This window comes from Papio anubis, chromosome 1 (genome assembly GCF_008728515.1).
Source record: "Papio anubis isolate 15944 chromosome 1, Panubis1.0, whole genome shotgun sequence".
NCBI classification, from domain to species: Eukaryota; Metazoa; Chordata; class Mammalia; order Primates; family Cercopithecidae; genus Papio; species Papio anubis.
The window spans coordinates 145,304,255-145,328,056 of NC_044976.1; the positions used below are offsets into that span (position 1 = coordinate 145,304,255).

Genomic DNA, 23,802 nt, shown 5'->3' on the forward strand with positions numbered 1-23,802 from the left:
TGCTTGTGCAAAAGAATAAAACAGATTTTTATCCCTAAACTTTTTAAATGATGATGGAAAACTTCAAAAAATTCCAGATGAATACAAAATGATAGTCTTGAAGGCAGGTTTGGAAACAATACTACAATCCAAAAAAATAATGTCATTCCTTGGATTTAATGGATGGATAGCACAGTGCTGCAGGCAATATCAGAACACACAATTTCTTGTCAGTGATTTGAAGATTGTCTCATGTGCATTGTTGCATGTGGCAACTAGGTATTCAATTTCCAGTTTTATTTCTACAGAGCCCTTAATTCACAGTGTTTGTCAATACGGTGCCATGGCTATTTTGCGTGGAAACGTATATGTTTTGTGGAACTTTTAGCATTCTTTGGTTCTTCCACTGAATTCCCCAGTTCAAAAACACTGCTATACATTTTTAAATGCCATCTGCTTGGGGGGAAGGGGGAGATAGAAAGTAGTAGACTTAATTGAGGACAATTTGAGTGCAAATAAACACTAAATTAAAACCAGTCCCCATCAAAATGGGATTATTCATGCATGACACATGCAAGACTCTTTTGTCCATACAAAATGTGGACCAAGAGCTACATTCATAAATTAATAAATAGGTAGATAGAAGAAAAATTCAATCCTACAACATTATTGATGTATTTTTGTGTGGAATTCAATGTTTTCAAATGCAGTTGGGATCATTAAGAAGTTTAAGTATATGAGGTAAATGAGTATAAAAATATGAAAGTTTAAAAAACAAAGTTTTAAAGGACAATTACAGATAGATGTGTAACAAATGCTACAAGGTATCCTAATCCAGAGTGGAAAACATAGTAGTTTTCTGAATATTATTGAAGTCTACGCCTTCATATGGCAGCTGTCTATCTTTTAATTCTCTCTGTTACCTTGAGACCTAATAGGAAATTCTAGGGATATGTGTGATGCATCATCCGCCATTGCTGAGATGTGGCCCTCTGTTTCATAACTGCATGTTGATGTTTCATTTGTGTTTGTATTTAAGAGTTATAGCTACTTTTAAAGAGTTGCTTTATAAGGAATCAAAAAGAATTGCATCTTTTTATTCTTCCAAGAGAGAAAAAAATCCCAAATCCTACTGAAGTGGTTAAGTAAGAAGTCCCACATCTGGGAGGAACATAGAAAATAGTTCAGGAAAGAGGAAAAAAGTGGAATTCAACAGGATGTGAACATTAGAAGAGATGTCCTTTGTAAACCAGATGAAAAGGACAGGAATTGATCAACCAGGATTAGTACTAGAAGCAGAAAACATTCTCTGTGTGTGTGTGTGTGTGTCTGTGTGTGTGTGTGTGTCACAGACACACACCTTATACCCACAGAATGTAGTATATCCAGTTCATGAAGAATTACCAAAGAATACATCTTAGATCAGTTTGTTACCAGGGAATGGCTTGAGTTTGGCTCCCAAAGTATGGCCAGAGTGAAAATCCCAAACGCTCAGTAGTCGAAGCTCCCATGAATCTTTTGTGTGATCACTCTCAGGGATGCACAAGAAGGTTTGATGTGAGGATTTTCAGGATAAAGGTAAATAGACTATTTGAGAAAAACTAAAGGTTTAGCTGAAAGGAATTCAGTCAGAGTATTGGGCTAAAAATGATTACAGACATAGAACAAAAATATAAGTTAAAAAAATTGTAAACCATACCCTGTATCCTGGCTTTGTTTAACAAGCAAGGACTTTGGTCATTATAGATTCTCTTTATTTAGTCCCTCATCTTAAGCTTTTGACCAGGGTATAAATAGCTGATCTCACACACACACACACACACACACACACGTGCACGCACACACACACACACACACACACAATAACCAAAAGACTCAAATAGCTGAGCAAGCCTCCCTTACTTCAATATCATTATTTCCCAAACTTATTATTAAATTGAGGTTCACACTCCGTAATGTGTAACAACATACAGGAAATGATAATGCCATTGACTAAGAGATAACATTTAGCTCTCAATCCTTCTGTGATCCTATTGAATTTGCCTGTTAAGTTCTGGGTGTAATTAAAGCAGATAGAAGCATTCATACATTTTGTTGCAAATTGATATGATCTCTTTTGTCTGTGATCTAAGTGAGATTGCCCTGTAGTTTTTAATTTAGCAGGTTAAGAAGCACAATTAAAATATCATGAAAAAGATCATAATCAGAAACCGTCTTTTGGGTTGTTCCTGCCAAGTAGATAAAGGGGTTGGTGTATTTAATAATTACCTCCTTTGCAGTACATTTATTCTATTTGTGGGTTGAAGTGTTAATAAATACCTTGCACTATTCCAGTGGGAAAAGCTTTCCACCTAATTAATACAACTTGGAAGAATACCTAGGACATTGAACCATATCTTTCTTATTAGTGTTGCCTGCCTCAAAAGAGAATCCCTGTCTCTTCAACACATTAGTAAATGTCATCTTCCCGAGTTATAAAGAAACATTTTGAAAAACTGCCTGTTTTTAGTAGGAGGAAAAAAGCATATTCTTTGATTTTTTTAAAGAAATAATTCTACTGTTAAATTTTAAGCAGTGAAAAATCCTAATCAAGCGCAACAGAAATGATTCTATCTAAAGAGTGTACCTTGGGAAAAGCACCGCAATAAAGAAAAGTTCACATTGGGATATAATTGGCTTTGAATTAGCCTTTATTTCTAGCCATTGTTTCTCCAATATTTCAATTACTCAGGTGCTTTCTAGGCCTTGATCCTAGAGAAACTAAAACATAAATTAGCATGTAGCACTATTACATCTACATCCTTACTGTTATTAAATGCCATGTTACTTGCAAATTCTTTTATTTATATTAAAATTGAATTTAGAAATGAAAAGTTTGAAAACATATTACTTTAAACATAATATTGACTGATATAGAGAAGTTGCTCTTGTGAGTTGCTACATTTATTGAATATATTAGCATGTATTTTGTGGTTTGAAAGATAGAATACTCAACCAATTAAATAAGGTCCCTTGTGTATGGCCACGTCTAGTCCTCAGTTAGAGGCTTTATTTATAAGTCTGATATTATACATTTTAGTTCTAATTTAAAATGTGTAATAAATGAAAAATTTGTGTACCACATGATCTGTAGAATCTTTTTCTTCATAGAATATGAAAGTTTATACCTGTTTTATCATATATGAATTTCTGAGTCTTTTGGCTTTTCTGAGATTCTTCCAAATATGAAAATAGAATAATAATATATGAATTCTATGGGAAATATTAATAAGGGAGAAGGCTCACAAGGTTACCCTATAGTAGGTATGTAATAAGGTGGAAATATTAAAGTACATAAATTCTACATACAATGTGGCCAGACAGCATCTCCAAGAATGATTAGGTTAGCAGAAATAGGGCCTATTTTAAATTTCTTTGTTAAATTATGATTTAAAAAATTTTTCACTTCAAGATTCTTTTAATAAAATTAAAATTTAAAGTAACTTTTTGACTGTTCTTTAGAGAGTCGAATTAAGAAATATTTTGGTAGTAATGATTTTTGTATGTATTTTTACTTTTCAAATAACTTAATTGGTTTTTTTTTTTTGCATCAAAGGTGAGACAACAAACTAATATATTTTGAGCACATTCCATTATAAAACTAGTAAATTCACAATACATTGCTAATGCTGTGCATATTGTCATTCATTTCTTCATTTTTTCAAATATTTTATAGAGCACCTACTATGTATGAGTCTCTGCTAAACATTAGCGATCCAGCAGTGAGCAAATGTAACCAAAAAATCCCCACTCTTGTGAAATGTAAACTCTAGTGAAGGAGACAGAAAATGGACAGGAAGGACTGCATATGCAAAGGTCCTGAGGCAGGAGTGTGCTTGGATATTCCAGGAATAGGAAGGAGGCCTAAGTGGTTGGAGTAGAATGAACTGAAGGTCAGGGAGGCTGGCAGAAAACAAGGTAGGGGGGAAGGGGAACTGACTGTCCTGGTATTTCAAGTATATTATCTCACATAATAACCTATGTGTTAATAGCCATATTAAGCAAACAAACTAAAATTGTTTATTTTTAAGTGATGTCAGGGGCGTGCCATTCTTACTAAAGCCTTATATATATATGAAAATTATTCAAATTCACTAAATAAAGAAATTGGCAGCAAATATATTTAACCATTAGCTAAGATGTGGATTGGTATATATATATATCTCCAGGTTGACTTTTTCCTTCCTTATAACTGAGGAGCAATCCCTCGAAAGATTTGAAGTTAGACTTTGTTTGTGCAACTAGAATGGTCTTCCTCATCTTCTAGACTGTGTTTGAAATATTAGAATTATGATTTGAGAAACGATCATGTATCTCAAAATCTATTTTAAATATATATCATGACAACAAACGTTTAAGTCCTATGCTTGCTAGAGTAATTGTTAATTGACATGTCATGCCTCATATAATGGTGGAATTTGTTTATGTAAGTGGCATCATCTCCCTAGCCTGTTCGATGAACATTTTGCATATGATAACTTCTAAAATTATTTCCTGAGCTTATTTTCTATGATCTTATGGACTTTATTTAATAAACATCCTGCAACTTCATCATACTGGTGCATTTAACTTTTCAGAGCTACCTTGAAACAATTGCTATTAACTGGGTGCATGCTTGCTCTGGAGGTAAACCTAAGAATGTGTAGCAGTAACTTGGTGTTAAGATGAGGGATAGGAAGACGAGTAGAGTTCATTTAAGATGTTTTAGCTTGTTCTTTTTATACTAGGGGCTGCATTTTCTGCGTTTTTCTCTCTCAAACTCCTCAAGCTTCTCAGGCTTATCCAGCATTTCCCTGGAGGAATTACTCAGCTGCCCGAGTCACCTCTAGCTGTGCAGTAGCAGTGGAAAGGCTTCGCCATGTTCTGATTTCCATTTCCTTTAGAGCAGAAAGACAGACAGTAGTGGGGTGGGGAGATAGGTGCCTGGAAGAGCTCTAACTACCATGCTTTTAAGTGCTTCTCACAGACTCATGCTTTTGTCCTCATTAAGCTGTGACCATTCCCACCAGTTGCTGATTTTTCAATTCTGCAAACATGGTTTAAGACAATTTACGTCCTTGAGATCTTGCAAGTTCTTGGCATACACAAAGACACAAAAAATTTAATTTTTAAAAATCCAATTATTTGCCAAGCACTAGAATTACAAAGAGGAATACATTTTGATGTCATAGAAGAGATAATGACTTCAGTAGTGTCAACACAATGCAGTAATAGAAATAAGGCAAAGTAGTAGAGGAGAAAGCAGGAGAGAAGGAAGCGCCTCTCTGTTTGAGGTTATTAAACAAACACTTACAGGAAAATATTTCAGATATGTTTGGATCGTTTAAGAGGTATTTGCCTGCAGAAAGGAAGGGAAAAGGCATCTCACACAAAGGTAAAGAAATATCCAATGCATAGAAACACAAAACAGCATGGTTTGTTTGGGAAAGGAAAAATGATAGTTGGAACACAGGAAGACAAACAGTGTTGCATGGTGGTTAAATTCTAAGTTCTCAAATGACATCGGTATGAATTATTTGCCCTATTTCTGTTACTGCATTGTGTTGACACTACTGAATTTTACAGAGGCCTGTGCAAATGGAGAGGAGTAGCAGGAGATGGTGTTGACTGGGCAATGGGGCAGGCATGTCACAAAGCTTTGCTACTTTGTGCAAACTTTTGCAGTCTTTAAGTGAGATAGGAAGTCACTGGGGGCTTTGAACAAAAAGGAGACAGGACGTGCTTTGTATTTTGAAAGCTAACTGGGTATGGGATAGGAATAAGGCAGTCAAAAGCATTCTCACTAAAACCTTATGGAGAACACATTATTCTCTTTGCCACTTTACTTTTGAGGAAACTGAGGTACAAACCCACTCCAAGTCACCTGACTAAAATTATCTATAGCACCCTGATAGACAAAGGACTTGCTCTCTCACCTCCTTCAGATCTCTGCTCAAAGCTCAAGTACTAGTGAGGCTTCCCTTGACCCCCTCTCCCACTGCTTGCAACAGCAGCTCCTCCTTCCCCATGCCCCATCCCAGGGCCCATTTTCCCTCATAGTTTTGCATACATGTTTCTCTACTGCAATATTATATATCTGCCTGCTGTAGTTTTATTTATTCCAGCCTATCCCTTGAATATAAGGCCCCAAAGGATCCATATTTTTCTTTTGTTGCATTCATAATGCCTAGGCCATGATAAATGGAAGTGCTAGCACAGTGACTGGAATTTAGTAAGCACTCAGTGAATTTTACAAATTTTTATAGTAATAATAATCGTCGTCATCATCATCATCATTATTCTTACCAAAAAAATGAAGAAAGAAAAGTAAATTGGTCCCTGACAATGGAGGATTCTGTGGACTTCACAGAGAGAAACCATCCCAACAGGGAAGAGGTGACCCCTGATTAATACAGATCTAGAAGGAAAGAGACTTGAGTCAGGGAAATCATAAGTTGGGAGGCTATTGACTTAGTTCAGGTGGAGGACAATGAGGAACTGAACTAGACAGTGGTACTAGAAATTAGTTTTGGAAACGAGATATTTCATAGGAAAAATTGGACATAGAAGTCAAAACATAACTAACTCCCAAATTTCAACTCTGTGTTGTTCAGTATTTAACAATGCTCCAAGTCTGGGAGGAAAATGAGTTCAATTTTAGACATTTTGATATGAGTTGCCAATGAGACATTTTGATGGGACCGACTTGTAGAGAACCAGAAATATAAAGTGTAGCTCTTTGGGGAGAAGGGGGTACTGGTAATATACTTTTGTTACATCCATAGAAATGTATGGATGGGCAGGTAAAGGAAGAAGAGAAGAAGTGAACACAGAATTATTTAAAGTATTACATTAAAAGGATTGGCATAAAAGAAGAAAGACCAGGAGAAGGATATCTTATCAGTGCCAAAGGAGGAAAGAGCTTCAGGAAGTAAGAGAGGGGTCAGTCTGGACAAAATAATCCAGAGAGATCAAATCATATCTGAACAGGCCATGGGATTGGGCAATTAGGTCATTGGTAATTACCGTATGGTAGAGCTGAGATGCAATCCAGACTTTAGTGGAATGAAGATGAATTTAGTGGAAAAGTGCTTGTACACCATTTTGTCAGGAATTTTAGTGATGAAGGGATGCAGTGAATAGAGAGGGAAAAAGACAGACAGACAGATGGGCAGACAGACAGAGCTAGCTATTGAGGAGGAGCCAGTATGGAAGTAAGATTTTATCAGAATGCAGGGATGAAGGAATGGAACTTGAGAAGAAGGAGAGATTAATAAATATAAGAAATGGAGAGGGGCCGAGCAGAAAATTGGTGGAGCAAAATCTTCAAGGTGGCCAGAGCAGAAGGATTGAGAACATACGAAAGGCCTTCTTTGGGAAGAAGGAACAATCTCTTTAACTTAGAGACAAGTGGGAAGGTGTCAAGAATTAGACCTGGTACAGATGAGAAGGGAAATAGGTCAAGGGTATTTATATCTGATATCCTTCATTTATCTAAAATATGGGAGTGAGATCACATTTGCAGGATAAAATACAGTCAGCCTTGATTCGGGCAGAAAAACTGTCCATTCATGCAGGAAAGGCTTGTTTTGGATCCATGTTTTCCCTGCCCATATTGAAGAACATCGAAGATGTTCCATGGAAGGTTAAGTCTGGAGCATACCACAGACCAGAGAGAGCATCATCCAGTCTACCAACCTTATTTGGCAGATGAGGAAATAGAGCAATTCAGTGACTGGCTGAAGGTTACACAGCTAGTTAGTAGCTGAGATTGCACTGCAGTCAGTTTCTCTCACTGTTAATCCATGCATGCAGTGAACAGTCTCAAGCTGTGCTTTCTGGAGACTTGACATCACTTAAAGCAATCTTACATCCTTTTGTCTATGAACACACTTGCCTCTTACTTACACACATACACCCTAACTCTCTGTCAGTCATCAACCCCACACTCAGCCTCCATGCATCCTGGACTTTTCTTGCCTTCTCTGCATGGTCCATCATTTCAGCTTGCAGGCTGAATTGGATTGACCCACTGATGGACTCTTTCTTTGGGATAAGCCACATTGCAGGCAAGCTATCTGGTCGCATTCATGAAACGAGCCAATATGAGGCTGATGCCATCATAAGGACTGAGGGCATCAGCTCCATGATGTTGCCACAACCCAAAGGCAGAGTTGAACTAGGTGTTCCCTGGAGTGTACGCCTACGATTGTCAAATGGACCTCCTAGATGACCTTTTTACATTTGTGTGTAAAACAACTTATGAAAATGCTTAATTCACCAAAAGAGATATGTCAGAAATATGTTAAGCAGAATAGTTGCATCAGTTCTTCGGCTACATGAAGTTCTACATTCCAAAATGAGTCAATATGTGTGAACTACACACGTTTTAGTTATGTATAAATACAATACTATTTTCCCTGCCTACGTTTCAGCATGGAGTTTTGTTGTTCTTGAATTATTGTTTTAAAGATGTTAATATCCATGAAAGAGATACTCATGAGCTGTAATCGAATTTGTCTCAGAGAACTTATTTTGGATTGCTGTGTTAGTGCTATGTGCTGGCAATAAAATCCCATATATCTAGCTTTTGCTTTCACTACTGAAATAGATGTTAGGATATCTGAGTAGTCTCTGCCCTTTAAATAATGCACTAAATGCAGTGCTCATGGACACCCTTTCCTTCTCTCATTTGATTTCGAGATACGGAGAATAAATGAGATGTTCACTTGAGTTTTGCTGTCTTTTATAAAATCCACCCCATTCTGGAGTGAATGAGCGAGAAGTGCAGGAGGCGGCCTTCGTGGGAGCAACTACCTTTCCCAAGTGTCTCATCCTCTCTCCTCTGTCATCCCCAGGCGATGTGCCTGCATTTGTGTGTGTAGATTTATAGTTTATCTTTATCTATGGCTTCATCTGTAGGTAGCTATTATAGCTGCCTCGCCTGGATATTGTTTGGGCCTGATAGATCTGTCTGTAGTTCATCAAAGAGGAGCCGAGTGCCTAAAAGCCATTGGGTCCAGCTGAGGATGAAATACGAGCCATCAGCCTTGATAATGGCTGTAAAATTTCATAATTACACGGCCTTTATTACATTGCATAATGATCCTGAAGCAGTATGGAACAATTAATTAAGATTTTCAACCGTGGCTCTTTCAGAAATTAAAAGGTGCTAGTAGCTGAGAAATGGGGATCTGTCTTGTCCTAAAAGCATTAGGGATGCTTAGGAAATACTTTCCAATTGCACTTTTATTTTTTGTTAAGAGGAACATCCCCTATTTAGGGAACATGCGTTAGTATACCATGCCTATTACCAAGTTTTTATTTCAACTTCAAAACTGATACTATAAAAAGAATGGGAGTAAAAGAGACGGCTAAGGATCTCTAGAACTCCCCAACTTCTCTTTTCTTTTCTTTGAAAAATTCTATTCAGCCTCCTGCTGTAGCCATTTATCACATTTATGGTTGTTCATCTCTACACATTAAATAAATGCAGGCTCTGAGATAGGGGGTCAGTTAACAGCCTACTATAGTATACTGACCAAGGAGTTTTTCTTATACACTCTCTCATATCTTGAGGCATTAAAATTCTTTCAAGATCTCTACAGTTTTGACAGGCATCCCCAAAGGAAGACTTTACCGTTTTCATTTATTATCCTGCGAATGCAGCATGTCACATCTAATATATACCTTTTATTTTATTTTTCATAATCTCATCTTCACACCCCATAAAGAGTAATTAAATTTGCTGAGGGCCTGTAAGAGCCACTAGGAATTTGCTACATTTAAATAATAACAGAAACTAGAGTATTTAGTATTTATACATATAGATGTACATTTACACATACAAATTATAACCCACCCTCGACTTTGTTTTCTATGTCAAGGAAATTATAATTGAGCTAGTCAGATACAATAAAATGCTAAAGAAAAGATAGTGAAAACAAATCCAATATTTTTGTTATAATTACTCTAAGCTGTATCCCAAGCTTTATTCCATGTACTCAGTAAGAAATAGATATGCTTCCAGGAAACAATCAATGGTATTGTCAATTTAAATGAGACAATATGAAAAAAGAAAACCCCCAAACTTGTTGTGATTTACACGTAACTCCTGGATATTTGTTCCCGTCAAGTATTATTGTTTTTAAATTGACAATCATCATATAATGTTTTACGGATCTAAATATTTCATGGGAGACTAAAACTTCCCTTGGGCCTCCCCAATAATAAACTCTCAGCAGAAAATTTAGAAAGGATTATGTGCTTCAAGGAGGAGCTGGTGCTCAGAGTAAATTCTCTTGTTGAGGCATTTAGTCCCTTAATAGGAATTTTCTGATCTGCTGTCATTCTTGTTCACACACCGAGTGTCACTGCCTCTAAAACACTTGTCATTCTTTAATGGAAACAAAATAGTCATTGCAGCCAGAGCCGCAATGTCATTCCACTACCCCTTGCTGCGTCGGCAATAGTGAAAATGACAGAGCAGCTCTCAGTAGGGGTAATTAAAATGTAAATATTGATATTTTATTATTTGAAATTACTTTCCAGTGCGGCATTTAATATCTCTCCATCTGTGCGGCTCTGTTTAGCGGTCACTTTAGTGCAGCTCTGGGATACCAAGCAGCGGCTTGATCCCCGTTATGTCAAAATGCTTGTTGCTGCTTAATTTTGATATCTAATTAAGTGGAAAAGTACAGTCCACACTGTAATCCATGGCATCTTAACCAGCTGCTTGGGTATATTTAGAATTAATCTCCACTATGGAATCATCCTAATGTATGCAATTAAGAGTCTGCCGATGGCTAATTAGGTGTATTAGAATCAGACAGCTTTTTTTTTTTTTTCCTCCATTTTTTTTCCCCTTTCATTTTGGACTGTTGCAGACAGAAGAGTCTCTGCCTCCAGAGGTAGTGTTCATGCTACTCAAATCTAGTTAGGAAACAGGGCAACTTCCGAATATGGTAACCCTTGTATTTTCCTGCACGTGTTTCCTTGAATCAACTTGATATAAAAACTTCTAGGATTTCCTGGGTTTTTTTGCAGGGTTTCAGTGACATGAAAGGGAACGGTCGCAGCCTAGGAGAGAGGTGGATACAAAGGTAAATGCACTCTCCAGCAGATCAAAGTGGGAAAGCTGAGAGGCACTGCTGTGGGTGCTCTTGTTCATTTGGGGAGGAGAAGAATTATGGCATGAGAGCTTTTAACTGCAGCTGCATTTGCCTCCTCCGTTCTACTTTTGAATAGAGGATCTTCACAGAAAGAATTATTATAAGACGCACAGGTTTGGTTTGAATATCACATATCCGTAGTAAAGATATACCACCGGCAGCCTTTTACCACTGATAACGATTCTGCATTCATGTGGTTGAGGAATTCTGAGAGCTGTGTTGTTTGATGTTTTTGTTTTGGTTTCATTTTAACTTGGCTAGTCATCCAAGCTGGGAATAGTGTAGAGAGGAAGAAGGGAGGGCTGAGAGGAATCGAAGGGGTTGCCTCTATTGTCAATGAGAAGATAACTGGTCGCCTCCCCAGTGGAACGTATGCCAAGCCATAATGACTTAGCTCTGCTTGAGCCAGCAAACACCAGCCGTGAACTTGGGAGTAAATATTCGCAAACAGATCTTCATTAGCCACAGAGAAAAATAGTGTGGGAGCCTGACTTTCAACCGAACTCTCAGAGCTAGAAATTCAGAGAAGCTGTTTTTCCATGCTGTCCAGAACACAAATTATGCCTAGGTCTTTAAGCCTCAGTAGTAAGGATTTCTAATATTATTTGAACGTGGAGTTTCAGGGTCAGCGTGCTATAATTTCATATCTGTGACATGCATCTCATGGATAACGTATTTCTTCTACGTTCTTTCATGAATACATATGGCACTTTGTTTTTAATGGCCTATGCTGTAAATCCTTTAACTTCCATTTATGCAGAAGACCTCCTGATTTTTTTTTTTTTTCTGCCTCTCCTCCTCCTAGGGCATATGTTAGAGACACTGAGTTATAGTTTCTATTTTAGGAAAATTGAGAAAAGCACACCTGAAGGATTTCATTTTTTTCTGCTTTACTTGTAACTAGTAATAGTAAGACAAGTTAACAGTGTTAACTCCACAAACACTGAGTCTATAATAATTAGTGCTTTTATTGGAATTTGTATTTCTATATCAAGGGACAAATTAGGTAACTCTGAAAGGATTTAAAGTTATGTTTTTAAAGGCAGTACAGAAATTATAAGTGATTTTTCTTTTAGAGATCCAAGATAGAATTGATTCTTGGTCATTTCAGTGAAAGTACACAAGGCAATCACAACTCCCTTTTGTACGTGGCAGCTTAAATACAATTTTCAAATTTTTAGATTAACTCATATGAAGTGACCCGACCCAGGTTCTCACAGTGCCTGCCATTCTGTACTTAATGTGTGTGCAGGTGTGGCCTTCACAAATGGAGAAAACTGTTACAGAAAGATCTTTTTGACAAGATACTCTGAGCCTTAAAGCCAGCAACTCTACCTTCATTAATGCAAGCAGTATTAGGAGAAATTTTGAACTTTCACCTTACTTGAATAGGCAGTGTTTAATCCAAAATCAGACTGGGGTCCATTGAGCACTTCTGTTTTCCTTCTAGTTTTGTCTTTTGTACTACATCAGTAAGATAGCTAGATAGATAGACCTTAATATATCTATCCATATTTTAATCTAATTCTCTACAGCTTATTTCTAATTTATTCAGTGTGTGGAATGTGCTTTTTAAAAGATTCTTACTATATTAGACTGTAATGTTGGATTACAAATAACAGAAATGAAGCAACCATAGCAGTTACTATTCTTTTTTCCTTTTTTCTTTTTCTTTCTTTCTTTTTTTTTTTAGATGGAGTCTCGCTCTGTCACCCAGGCTGGAGTGCAGCGGTGCAATCTCAGCTCACTGCAACCTCCGCCTCCTGTGTTCAAGCGATTCTCCTGCCTCAGCCTCCTGAGTAGCTGGGAATACAGACCCATGCCACCATGCCCAGCTAATATTTATGTATTTAGTAGAGACGGGGTTTCCCCATGTTGGCCAGGCTGGTCTCGAGCTCCTGACCTCAAGTAATCCACCCTCCTTGGCCTCCCAAAGTACTGGGATTACAGACGTGAGCCACCACACCTGGCCAGCTAAGTCACTAATTATAAATAATTTCCTTTAATTCTGGAATATTCTCAAGAAAAGCTGTTCAGTTCACCTTTAAAAATATTATTATTAAACTTCATGTGTGGGAAAAATAAAATTCATAAAAATTTATTTTATATTTTAAATATATTTTCAAGTTAGAAATATAGTGAAAATCAAATCTTAAAAAGTAGAAAGGAAGGCAGAAGTTCCAGTAATTTGTTGTCGTTTGAAAAAGTTAACCAAAAATTACAGCTGGGATTTCCTCTTCGACAGTTTTAAAGAGTTTTAGAGGCATGCCTATCTCTTTTTGAAGCCCGACAAATGACATTCTCTACTATTAACTTATTGGTTAGTTTGTTAAAATTTTGCATGACTTAAAAAGCATGTTTTTGATCCTAAAATTTATATTCACAAAATTCATCTGCTTGTGTTTCTCCTCGTATCTCTATTTTCAATGAAAAATTATAGTCTTTAACAGAATAATTTTCTCATGAATCCAAACTCTCAGCTAGCCGTAAATGTAAAAACAAAGCTCATACCAAAACAATGTGATCCTGGTTCTGACCTATTAAAAAATATTTTTGGTTCCTGCTTCATTTCCTCAAAGTCTTACCTGATTTCTTTTAGATTTAAATAGATTCTGCTTGTCTTGCCCAGATTATTTGCATAGAGCTATCTATAGTTAGGCTGGTTCCCACAGCAGGTAGAAACGGTTCCTCTTCAAAATTATTATGTAAGAATGGATATACAAACTAGTTTGATAAACCTGAAACGTGTCTGAGTGGCATTTAAATTACATTAACACCTATGTGTACAGACACAGTGAAAGGACATAACAGACAAGAACCCTCTTTGCTGTTTGTAACTGTCTCATCTGCTGCTTTATAACAGAAAGGGTCCTTACTCCTTCAGTGCTGCAATGACTGTAGTGTGGCGAGTACTTCTGACACGTGAGCGTTTACCTAGTGAGGACCCATTGTTCTAAACTGGACTGAGAAGGAGACGCCTTATGTATGCATATTTGTTGCCTTGTCTCCTCTGCTATTTTTGATTCAGAGAGAAGCAGCACATAATGATAAAAATCCCAGGATTTCTCAATCTTCTTGCAAAATTTTTAGTGTGGAAAATATTCTTATGAGAAGCTCCTTCTTAGACTTAACAAAAATTAGGTTGGGACCGCCTAAAACTTTACGTTAATAAATGTAGACACACAATATTTTATTCCTGCAAGTAGAAAGAAGCAAAAAGCATTGAATTCACTAGATTAGTATTTCAGAGGTTTAAAATCTGAGCTACAGAATGTAAATGTGTGTGTGTGTGTGTGTCTATATATATATATGTATATATAGTCAAAATAATTATACAACCAGGATAAGTAGATAAATTAATGACAGTACTTATAAATGACAAAAAAGCAATTGTGACATTATCATGAAGTCTGTTGTGTATGGTTACTTATAAATATAGCAGAAGCAGCTAGTCCATATGACTGAAACATCAACTTTACTTATAAATTGAAGAGAACCGACTGAGGTTAATAAATTTAGGCAGGACTTTATCAGAGTCTAAGTGGCTCCAAATAAAAATCCTATATACCGTATAAGCACTTATAAGCAAAGACTTTTATACAAAATCAGTGCCTTAATAAACATTCATTGTATTAATGAAAAAGCATTAGGCACCCCTTTTTTGTTATATGTTTATTTATTTTCTGTGGGAGAGGGATCTGGTTTCTGGAATGGTCTTTTTGTTCCCTAACCTCCCATCTTTTTGAAAGCCAATCAATGAGCTGCTGAGGAATTATCTGTTCATTCATTTAGCACATATTTACTGAGCACCAGCTGTGTGACAGGAACTGTTTGAGGAGCTGGAGATATAGCAGGAAACAAATCAGAGATCTCTACCCTGAAGAGCTCATCTAGAACATGGCAAACCACTGTCCATAGGCTACAGATATATCTATCAAGCAGCACATCTTCACATCCACTCCCTTACTTCAGGGGTCACTTACACCCAACTCTGTGTCTCCTGCTTATGTCTTCATCTTCATCTTCACTTTTATATCTTACAAGTGCTCTTAGATGCTACCCAGTGGCAATGAGAAAGGAAAGAAGTGTGTGTATTTGAGAATGATTTCACAAGTATAAAAGAGAAAACCTGTTGATAGATCAATGAAGGGCCAAGAGTGAGGCGGCCAAGAGTGAGGTGGCAGGTGGATGGCAGTGCTTAGGGAAGTAGTGGAGCTATGCGTTTTGACATTAGGATTAGGAAAATGAGCTCACTTAACATGTTAGGACATCCATGGAGGAGTTACTAGGGGAAGATTTTTTAGGAAATATGCAGAAAAAGGGAAAAGGAACAAACAGTCAAAGAAATTCTATGTTCTACCAGAGAGTTTCAGTTTTATCTTGTAGGAGATATGGAAACCAAGAAAGCATTTTGATGAGTGGATGGCATAGGTTTTATATTTTAAAGATTGCTTGACTAGCCATGGGTAGGATGGAAGAAAGCAATACCAGATAGAAAAGGATTTTGGTAAGGAGACTGTTGAAATTTACCCCAAAAAGATGATGAAGGCCTAGACAAAACTGGGGTGGGGAGAGGAGGAGATAAAGTGATGGATATGGATACATTTAGGAGAATGTGTACAACCAAGCACCGAACTCTCCTTTTCTGCATAGAGATGTACTTGTATCCATCCTTGCAATACTTTTCTTTTTTGGTTGTTATGGTCTTATCCACTTTTACTGTGCTATACAATCTTAGATGACAAAGATTATATCATATTCATAATGCATATTCCAATGGTACTGAGCACTGAGTTTCACTTATAATAGATGCTATAAATATTAGTTGATTTGAATTTTGTCACAGTAGAACCATTGGAAGCCTAATAATTTAGGGCTGAAATAAACCTTCAAGAATAATTTTTCTACCTTCTAGTTTTACAGATGAGAAAACAGGAACCAGCAAGGTAGAGTCATTCCTCAGAGTTTCACAGTTCCTTGGTGGCAGAGTTGGCACCCAATTCTAGGTCTATTTACTCCCATGCCATGGCTTTTGTCTGAGGTACTCACCATTACTCAGACAGCCTTGTGCTTCATGGAATTAGCTCTGTTTGTTATTCTGAATTAGAAACTGTTGGAACTGGAATATTCCTCAGAAGTGTGTAGTCTGTAGTTTGCAACTGACAGATAAGAAGGTCACCTGTGGGTCTGTATTAGTTTGCTAAGGCTGCTAAAACAAAGTACCAAAGACTGGGTGGCTTAAACCACAGAAATATATTGGCTCACAGCTCTGGAGGTTGGATGCCCAAGAGCAGGTGGCAAGAGGTTTGGGTTCCTTCTGCAGGCTCTTCAGGAGAATCTGGTCCATGCTTCTCTCCTGTCTCTCCTGGCTTCTGGTGGCCTCAAGCATCCCTTGGCCTGTAGGTAGTATTCTCCCTGTGTCCTGACATCGTCATCCCTCTGCACATGCCCATCTCTGTGTCCAAATATCCCCTTTTTATGAAGATAGTCATATTACATTAGGGCCTACATTAATGACCTCATCTTAATGTGATCATCTACAAAGACCCTATTTCCAAATAAGGTCATGTTCCCAGGTCCTGGAGGTTAGGATTCTAACATCTTTTGGGTGAGATGGCACAAGTCAGCTCATCACAGGGGCAAAGTTAATACCATTGGTTATAGTCAGGTCTCTAGACCTCAAAGCTGATTCCAAAGTGGGACTGGTTTTCTATGGACCACTGGTCAGTTCCCTGAAGCACTCTATGATATTTCTTGACCTGGTTTTACCAGTGCATTGGTAAAGCAAGTCAGATTCAAGCATAGATCCTTTGTCTTTCAAATCAGAAGTGCGGCTTCCAAATGGTGTTTTTCCCTATTCAGTATCCATATAATTCCAAAGTGAAACTGAAAAACGCCATTTTTTTTTTTTTTTTTTTTTTTTTACCAGTAGCATCATTTATTATCAAGTATTATGTACTGTCTGTTAAGTGCTATGCAGTACTTTTTTTTTTTTAATTTATTTATTATTATTATACTTTAAGTTGTAGGGTACATGTTTAAAGATATTTTTTAGAGTCCTACATTATACGGCATTGCTTTCCTTTTTTCTTGATGGTCAAACAAATTTCAGTCACATCAAAAAAGAGAGCTTTCCAGGTGGAACTTATTTTCAACTAGTAAAAAATAAAGGTTGTAGGAAAAGAAAGCCATTAGATGTCCCTCTTTAAGGCAGCTCAGCCTATACTTGACTCCATGCCCTCCAACAATTTTTCTTTCTTCTTGGCTTAGATGAAAGGACAAGAGAAGTAAAGTTGAGGTCAGGTAAGAGGGAGTTTGGGAAAAGCTAAGGGAATTATTTCAGATCCTCTCCAGTCATTCAGAAATAGTAGGTAAGTAGGGGTAAGTAAGGACTTCCAAAGAGGAACTGCACACTCTGTATAGATGATCTTTACATTCTTATTAGGCATTCATCGGCCCTGTCTCTAGTACTTTTCAAAGTAGGTTGGCAGTTGTTAAAAAACCACTCACTTACAAGAAACGAAATGAAACAAAACAAAACCTCTTGTCATCATATTGAGTCTTTCCTGTATTATCACTTGAAATATTTTTTCTTAGCTGCCATTATATTTTAAATTTTTCTAGCAAGCTGACTGGAAAACCAAGAATAATTGCTAAAGAAAACAGTTCACCACTTCTATGGGGGCATGTTTTCAATTTCTGTTGTATGATTGGGCTAATTGTAAACTCATTTGGTTGTTTATATAAAATCAGCATGAGTGGTCAGTGGTCAATTGGACCTGTAAATTCAGTTAACAATGATAATTCTGTTTTGGCCTGATAGATATTACATTCCCGTTTATGTTCTCCTGTCCTTTAGTTCCTCACAACTACTTAGATCATTTGCTCAGTTTTATAGAAGGTGGTCACTTCTGTCTTTATATACAAAATTGTATTAAAACCTGAGTCCTGCCTTTTAGATTTTGGGAATATGTACTTTTCTTGTTTAACCACTATTTTAAAATAATAGTTCCATAAAATCAATGTGAAACCTACTTAAAGTATAAAAACAGAGCTAAAGAAATAGATTTCTTATGGAATCAACAAATGTTGAAACAAATGATTAAATTAGCTAGCAAGGGAGCTATTTTCCATTTTTGTCAATTATTCTTACATTTCACCCAATTGTGATTGAATCTAAATTATTGAAATCTGGATTATGGTCAGTCCAAAAGAGTAAAGATACAAAGAAGAGTATTATGGGTATTGTATCTAAGGCTTAAGCACAAACATAATATAATCATTATCATCCCTTTTAAATAAAAATTTTAAATAAATTTTAAATAAGATGCTTCTGATAGCACCATGTAGATGTTCCAGCTTTCACTTCTGCAGTTAACCATCTGTAGATATTTAACTCTAGCTCCTACTGAGTTCCAGTTCATGAAAAAAAAATCTGTGTGCATATATATATAAAGTCTCCTGCAAGGGACTATATATATATGACTTACATATATATACATATATATATATATATATGTATGTACGTATAAAGTTTCCTACAAGCCCCTGAGCTGTGTGTTTTGTGAATCATAGGACAAAGTGATATGTCTGCCCCATATGTGAAAAGAGCATCTGGCTTAAAAATACAAAATAAGTTTATCTCTAACAAGGGTTATGCATCTGTGTGTCTATTGGTAGCTAAGACCAAATGTTAGTGCCACTGTTATTCTTTTATGCTCTGGGTCCTGTAAACATTAGGTTTATTTGTACGGGAAAGAAAAGAATCTAGCTTACGTTGCATTGCTCAATCAGCTTCTCAAAATGAACTTCATTTGTGATCTCAGTGAGTCATTATGGCATAATTATAGTTCTAGTATGATATCCTATTTGTTGAAAAATGTTGATTTTTTTTGTGGAACAGGAAAATTACAGTTCAAAAACTGTGATCAGTCAAATCAATGCCATGATTAACTGATATTAACGGATGCCCTGAAGATTTAAAATGCTTGCTCTCTATTTCAAGAAAGCAGCCGAGAAGAAAATGCCTAGCAGGGGTTAAACCCAAATGCCTGCGCTGCAGCCTATTTCTGTCAACACTCTGTTCGGGAAATAAACATTTATGCTTTCTGAAATGAAAGTGTATTTTTGAAGACTAGCCGTCAGATATTTTTTGCCCTTCACACTTTCAAACGCTTAGCCTTTTTTGTAAGTTGACTGCAAAGTGCATCAGTTTGCCAGGCTAAAAAAAAAAAAAAAAAAAGTGCTTGACGAGTGCCCATGGCACCACTGTCAACCTCCGAAGTTTCCAGTAGAAGAAGGCAAGACGGTTGGCACAAAACATGCTTTCTTCAAGCCTATTACCTCAGGGGTACCTGCCTCTTGAGAAGCTTTTCAATCCTTCCAAATGATGTTATTCCCAACTGTCATCTGGTTTATTTGGAGCACACTGTATTGCAGATAAACATGCTATTTAACTGCGGGTCAAGGTAGAGAGTCATTCTGCAAGCAAAATGCCTGAGATACATTAAATGACACTGACTCTGGGACAGAGATGAAGAGAGATCCGAGTTGTCAGTGATATGCACAGAATGGGCTGTAGCTGGGGAAGAAAAAATGTGCCATGGTATCAGTGTATTTTAAAAAGCTGTAATACGGCTGAACATTTAAAACTATAACCTGTCACACACCAAAGATTAAGGTTCCAGGATGTACAAAACATGAAGTTCAAACGACACAATTACGAAGCATATTTTATTTCACTTGGTAAAGAGATTTCTCTCCAAAGATAGCTAAATATTACAGATGATGAAGACCTCTAACTCATAGCCCAAGAGCTATAAAATACTGTTCAACGCCTGTTAAAAACACAAACAAGTAATTATCATTTGGATACAAGCATGTGTAAGCCAATAGAGCAATTATGTTTTAAGAAAATTCCTTCAACTCAGTTTATTAAAACATGCATTTTCATTTAGGCCTCGGTTATTTAGAATTTTAGACATTGCTCAGGTCTATTGATAAAAATGTTATTTTATCCATGCGTTTTTATGTATGTACAACATAGCTAATACTCCTAAAGAAAAGGCAAAATAATTTTATGTAATTAAGATAAAATTTCTATTATGTATTTGGCCTCCTTAGTGACCAGATGAACATGACTATCTCGTAACAAGGCTGTCTAACTGCTGCTCAGGCATTTGGGCAGGAGAGCTCTTTGTACTAGTTTCCAGACTGCAGTGGTGTGGTAGGAAAGGGTTAAAATGAGAGCCAGCAATTTCTAGACCAAGAAAAGATAGACGTTCAGACTTTTATTTTATTTTGTAAGCATAGATTGTCCTTTTTCCTTTGGATTTGCAAAAATTATACTCCCTTTAATCAGCTGAAATATACTTAAGGATATCAATCAAGCAAACGTGTCAAACCTTTTGTGCCATATCCATCTCCTCATGCTCCCTGACCAAAAAAAAAAGGGGAAGAGCTTTTTCTTCCCCTTTTTTCCTTCTTTTTATTTTGTAGAGAAGCAAAAGGAAAAAGTTAGGGTTGCAAGAAGGATACACACACACACATGCACACACGTACGCACACACAACCATCAATATAGAAGAAATAAATTGCAGGATCAACTTTAAAAATGAAATTTTATTGTTTTTTGGTTAATTAAACCCCAAAGAAATGTGTGAAATGTTGTTATGGCTGGAACATTGTTAATTGTAAATCACAGGGACAAAGGGGGCCCGGTGCAACTTTAAAGTTTCCGTGCACGTAAATGTCGATAGCGTGCCTTCTCCATCATCAGCACTAAATTCACATTGATGCCTCTTTTCTTCTCCGTATTGATCCTTCCATGAGAACGTAGATTTGTATCTGTTAATTAATGCGTCCTGAAACAGCGTTTGTATTAATCAGGCAGATAAGAAAAATTGGATGCCTGCACCCCCCTGACAACCGTAAAAGTGCTGGCCCTGATAAAATCGTGGATGGACCTCAATAAAAAAGTTCCTCCTTCCACTCAATAAACTAATCATCCTGCTTTTAATTATTCGGCAGAAAGATGTGTGGAGATTGGAGAATGTGTAAATCTATTTACTAACAGCAGTGTCTGGGAGGGAGAATAGGGCTGTCACAGGAAGGTGCTGCGGGCTACATGCTCTGTCCATCTGCTGCTGCAGAAAAACTGCGGCTTGGGAGCATGAAAAGGAACAAGAAAACTAAGGCAAATTGAAAAGACCCATTCATTTTTGCTCATAACTTTCCAGATGATGTTTTTTGTCTTTTAATTTACACAAGAAATTTTTACTTAGTATGTTTTCTTGAGGTCGATATTTGGATTTGCATTGCATCTTTTTTCCTTGGAGGGGGATAGAAAAAAGAGCAATGTGGTTTTCTGTTTGTTTGTTGTGAATATAACATTGCTGAAATTAAAAGCATCTGGAGCCTAACCTATTAGGTTAAACAATTAGTTTTCTCTGTTGAATCGCTGTTTAAAATGTTATCAGCTTTTATATCTCTAAGAGGATATTTATTAATTTAACCCCAAACGCAATGACAAAAACAGAATAAGAAAAAGACTTACACAGCCAGTCCAAAATAAATCCTGTCAAATAACATGTAAGCACCATGATAAACAATGAAAGAAATGCATTTTTATATATACCTTAAAGACTCCCTTAAGAAAAGCTTGACTCATCCCTTCTGATGATTTTATTAAGCACTTATAATTAATGGTACCAAATGGCAAACCACTGTTTTTCACCAATAGGTCAGGAAATCATTTCCTTTTCTTTACTGTGCTGTAGTTTCTAATATCATATGGGATATGCACAATTTGATATGAATGAAAAGGACAGCAACAGTGACCATAAGCAGTAGCCTAAAAAGGTTGGTCACCAGTGGCTATTTATGATTTGGATAATAATGTCTAGAAAGGGAGTAAAAATAGATTTCTTAAGTTGCATTATTAAAAACGGCCCTTCCTTTCTGTAGAATTACTGGTGGCAGGACCTTAAATGATGGTACCCCTGTCCTCAGAAGCCATGAGGTGGGTGGTTACCCTTAGAAGTCTTAGGCAGACACTTGGAAATAAAAGTGAAGTTTTAAGAAACATTTCTTTTTTAGGACTTGGGAAAAGCTTCTGATCATCAAGTATCTTCACTTTAGAATACAGATCTAGTTCCTCTGATATATAAATATATATCTTCACTCCTAAGTAGGCTTAATTGTACTGCTTCCTCTTTCTCTATTGAACAGCATTTTCTTTTTAATTATTTTGCATATGTTTTCTCAAGCTCAGAGGGACTTTAAATGTGCATGTATGAATGCATCCCAGGTTTGCAGAAAAGAATTGATCACATAGGTAATTCAGATAAAAATAACATATATTAATCATACAGCAACACTTACTGAATTGCAGATTATAACCTAATGTTTAGGTAGGTAATATTTTATATTTCTCAAATACAAAATTTAAGATACAAGTTAATTTCTCTTGCTCAAGGTGAAAGAGCCAGTAGCTGAGTGGAGCCAGTATTTACATTCAGAATCTGACTCCTTTGCACCAAACCCTGTTACCTTTATTTATATTTAACTTTTTAAATAATTGGATCTTAGTAATAATAGTGAATGGGGCTTTTCTATTTGGTGAGGAGGCCAGGCTGCTAAGTATTCCACTTTCTTTTATACCAATTATCACTAATTTTAAAAGAAATTCATGTTAAGTATCAGTGAGGGGAAATAGCCAATTAAGAAGGCTCACCTAGTTGTAACTCATCATCCATTGTGCTTGTAACTATTAATATTATACAGAAATGTTTCCAAGTTGTGCTATGGCCTAAAATGTTTGTTTATCTTTTATTTTTAGCTGCTACTTCTCCTTCTCTCCTTCTCCTTCTTCTTCTTTTTTTTTTTTACTTTTATGTTGTTTTCCAATAGTAGTTTTTAGAGATCAGATAGTTGAAAATCTGACTTCTTATAAGAGGTTCCTAAAGACTTCAACCAGAAATCAAATATATTTAAAGATTACATGGTATTTTCTTCTTGAATGAAAGAAAACAACATCTCTATAATAGTCCCCTAAGCTGTGTCTATAAAACTTATAGAAAATACCCCCAAATTGAAGAAGCTGGTTTGTAACTTTCACTTTGCTGTTCGCAAAGTGATCCAGGGGAAATTTTAAGAGCTTCTAATCAAAGCTCAGCATAATTTTGAGCACTGATGCAGAAGCCAGCTACCATATGAAACTAATGTTGCATTATGAAATTATGGCTTTAAAGTAACTTGATCTGCCCATCTTTCCATGCAGGCTTCTCCACGCTGTCCCTGGCGGACCAGATGAGCCTTCTGCAGAGTGCTTGGATGGAAATTTTGATCCTTGGTGTCGTATACCGGTCTCTTTCGTTTGAGGATGAACTTGTCTATGCAGACGATTATATAATGGACGAAGACCAGTCCAAATTAGCAGGCCTTCTTGATCTAAATAATGCTATCCTGCAGCTGGTAAAGAAATACAAGAGCATGAAGCTGGAGAAAGAAGAATTTGTCACCCTCAAAGCTATAGCTCTTGCTAATTCAGGTTGGCATACTAACATAGTCATTGTTACATTTTTTTATATGTCAGTTTTACCACTCTCCTAAACTTCTTCAGGGATTTGCAAGA

General features: G+C 36.6%; 1 protein-coding gene across 15 annotated transcripts in view; it reads left to right on the forward strand.

Moving 5' to 3' along the window:
• ESRRG (estrogen related receptor gamma) overlaps positions 1-23,802 on the forward strand; it is a 640,719-nt gene that overhangs the window by 601,287 nt on the left and 15,630 nt on the right. For all 15 annotated transcript variants that reach the window (XM_021931684.2, XM_003893108.5, XM_021931566.2 and 12 more), the window contains one exon: positions 23,449-23,718. In XM_021931684.2, the coding sequence (XP_021787376.1) occupies positions 23,449-23,718 (270 nt within the window). The remainder of the gene's footprint in view (positions 1-23,448; positions 23,719-23,802) is intronic.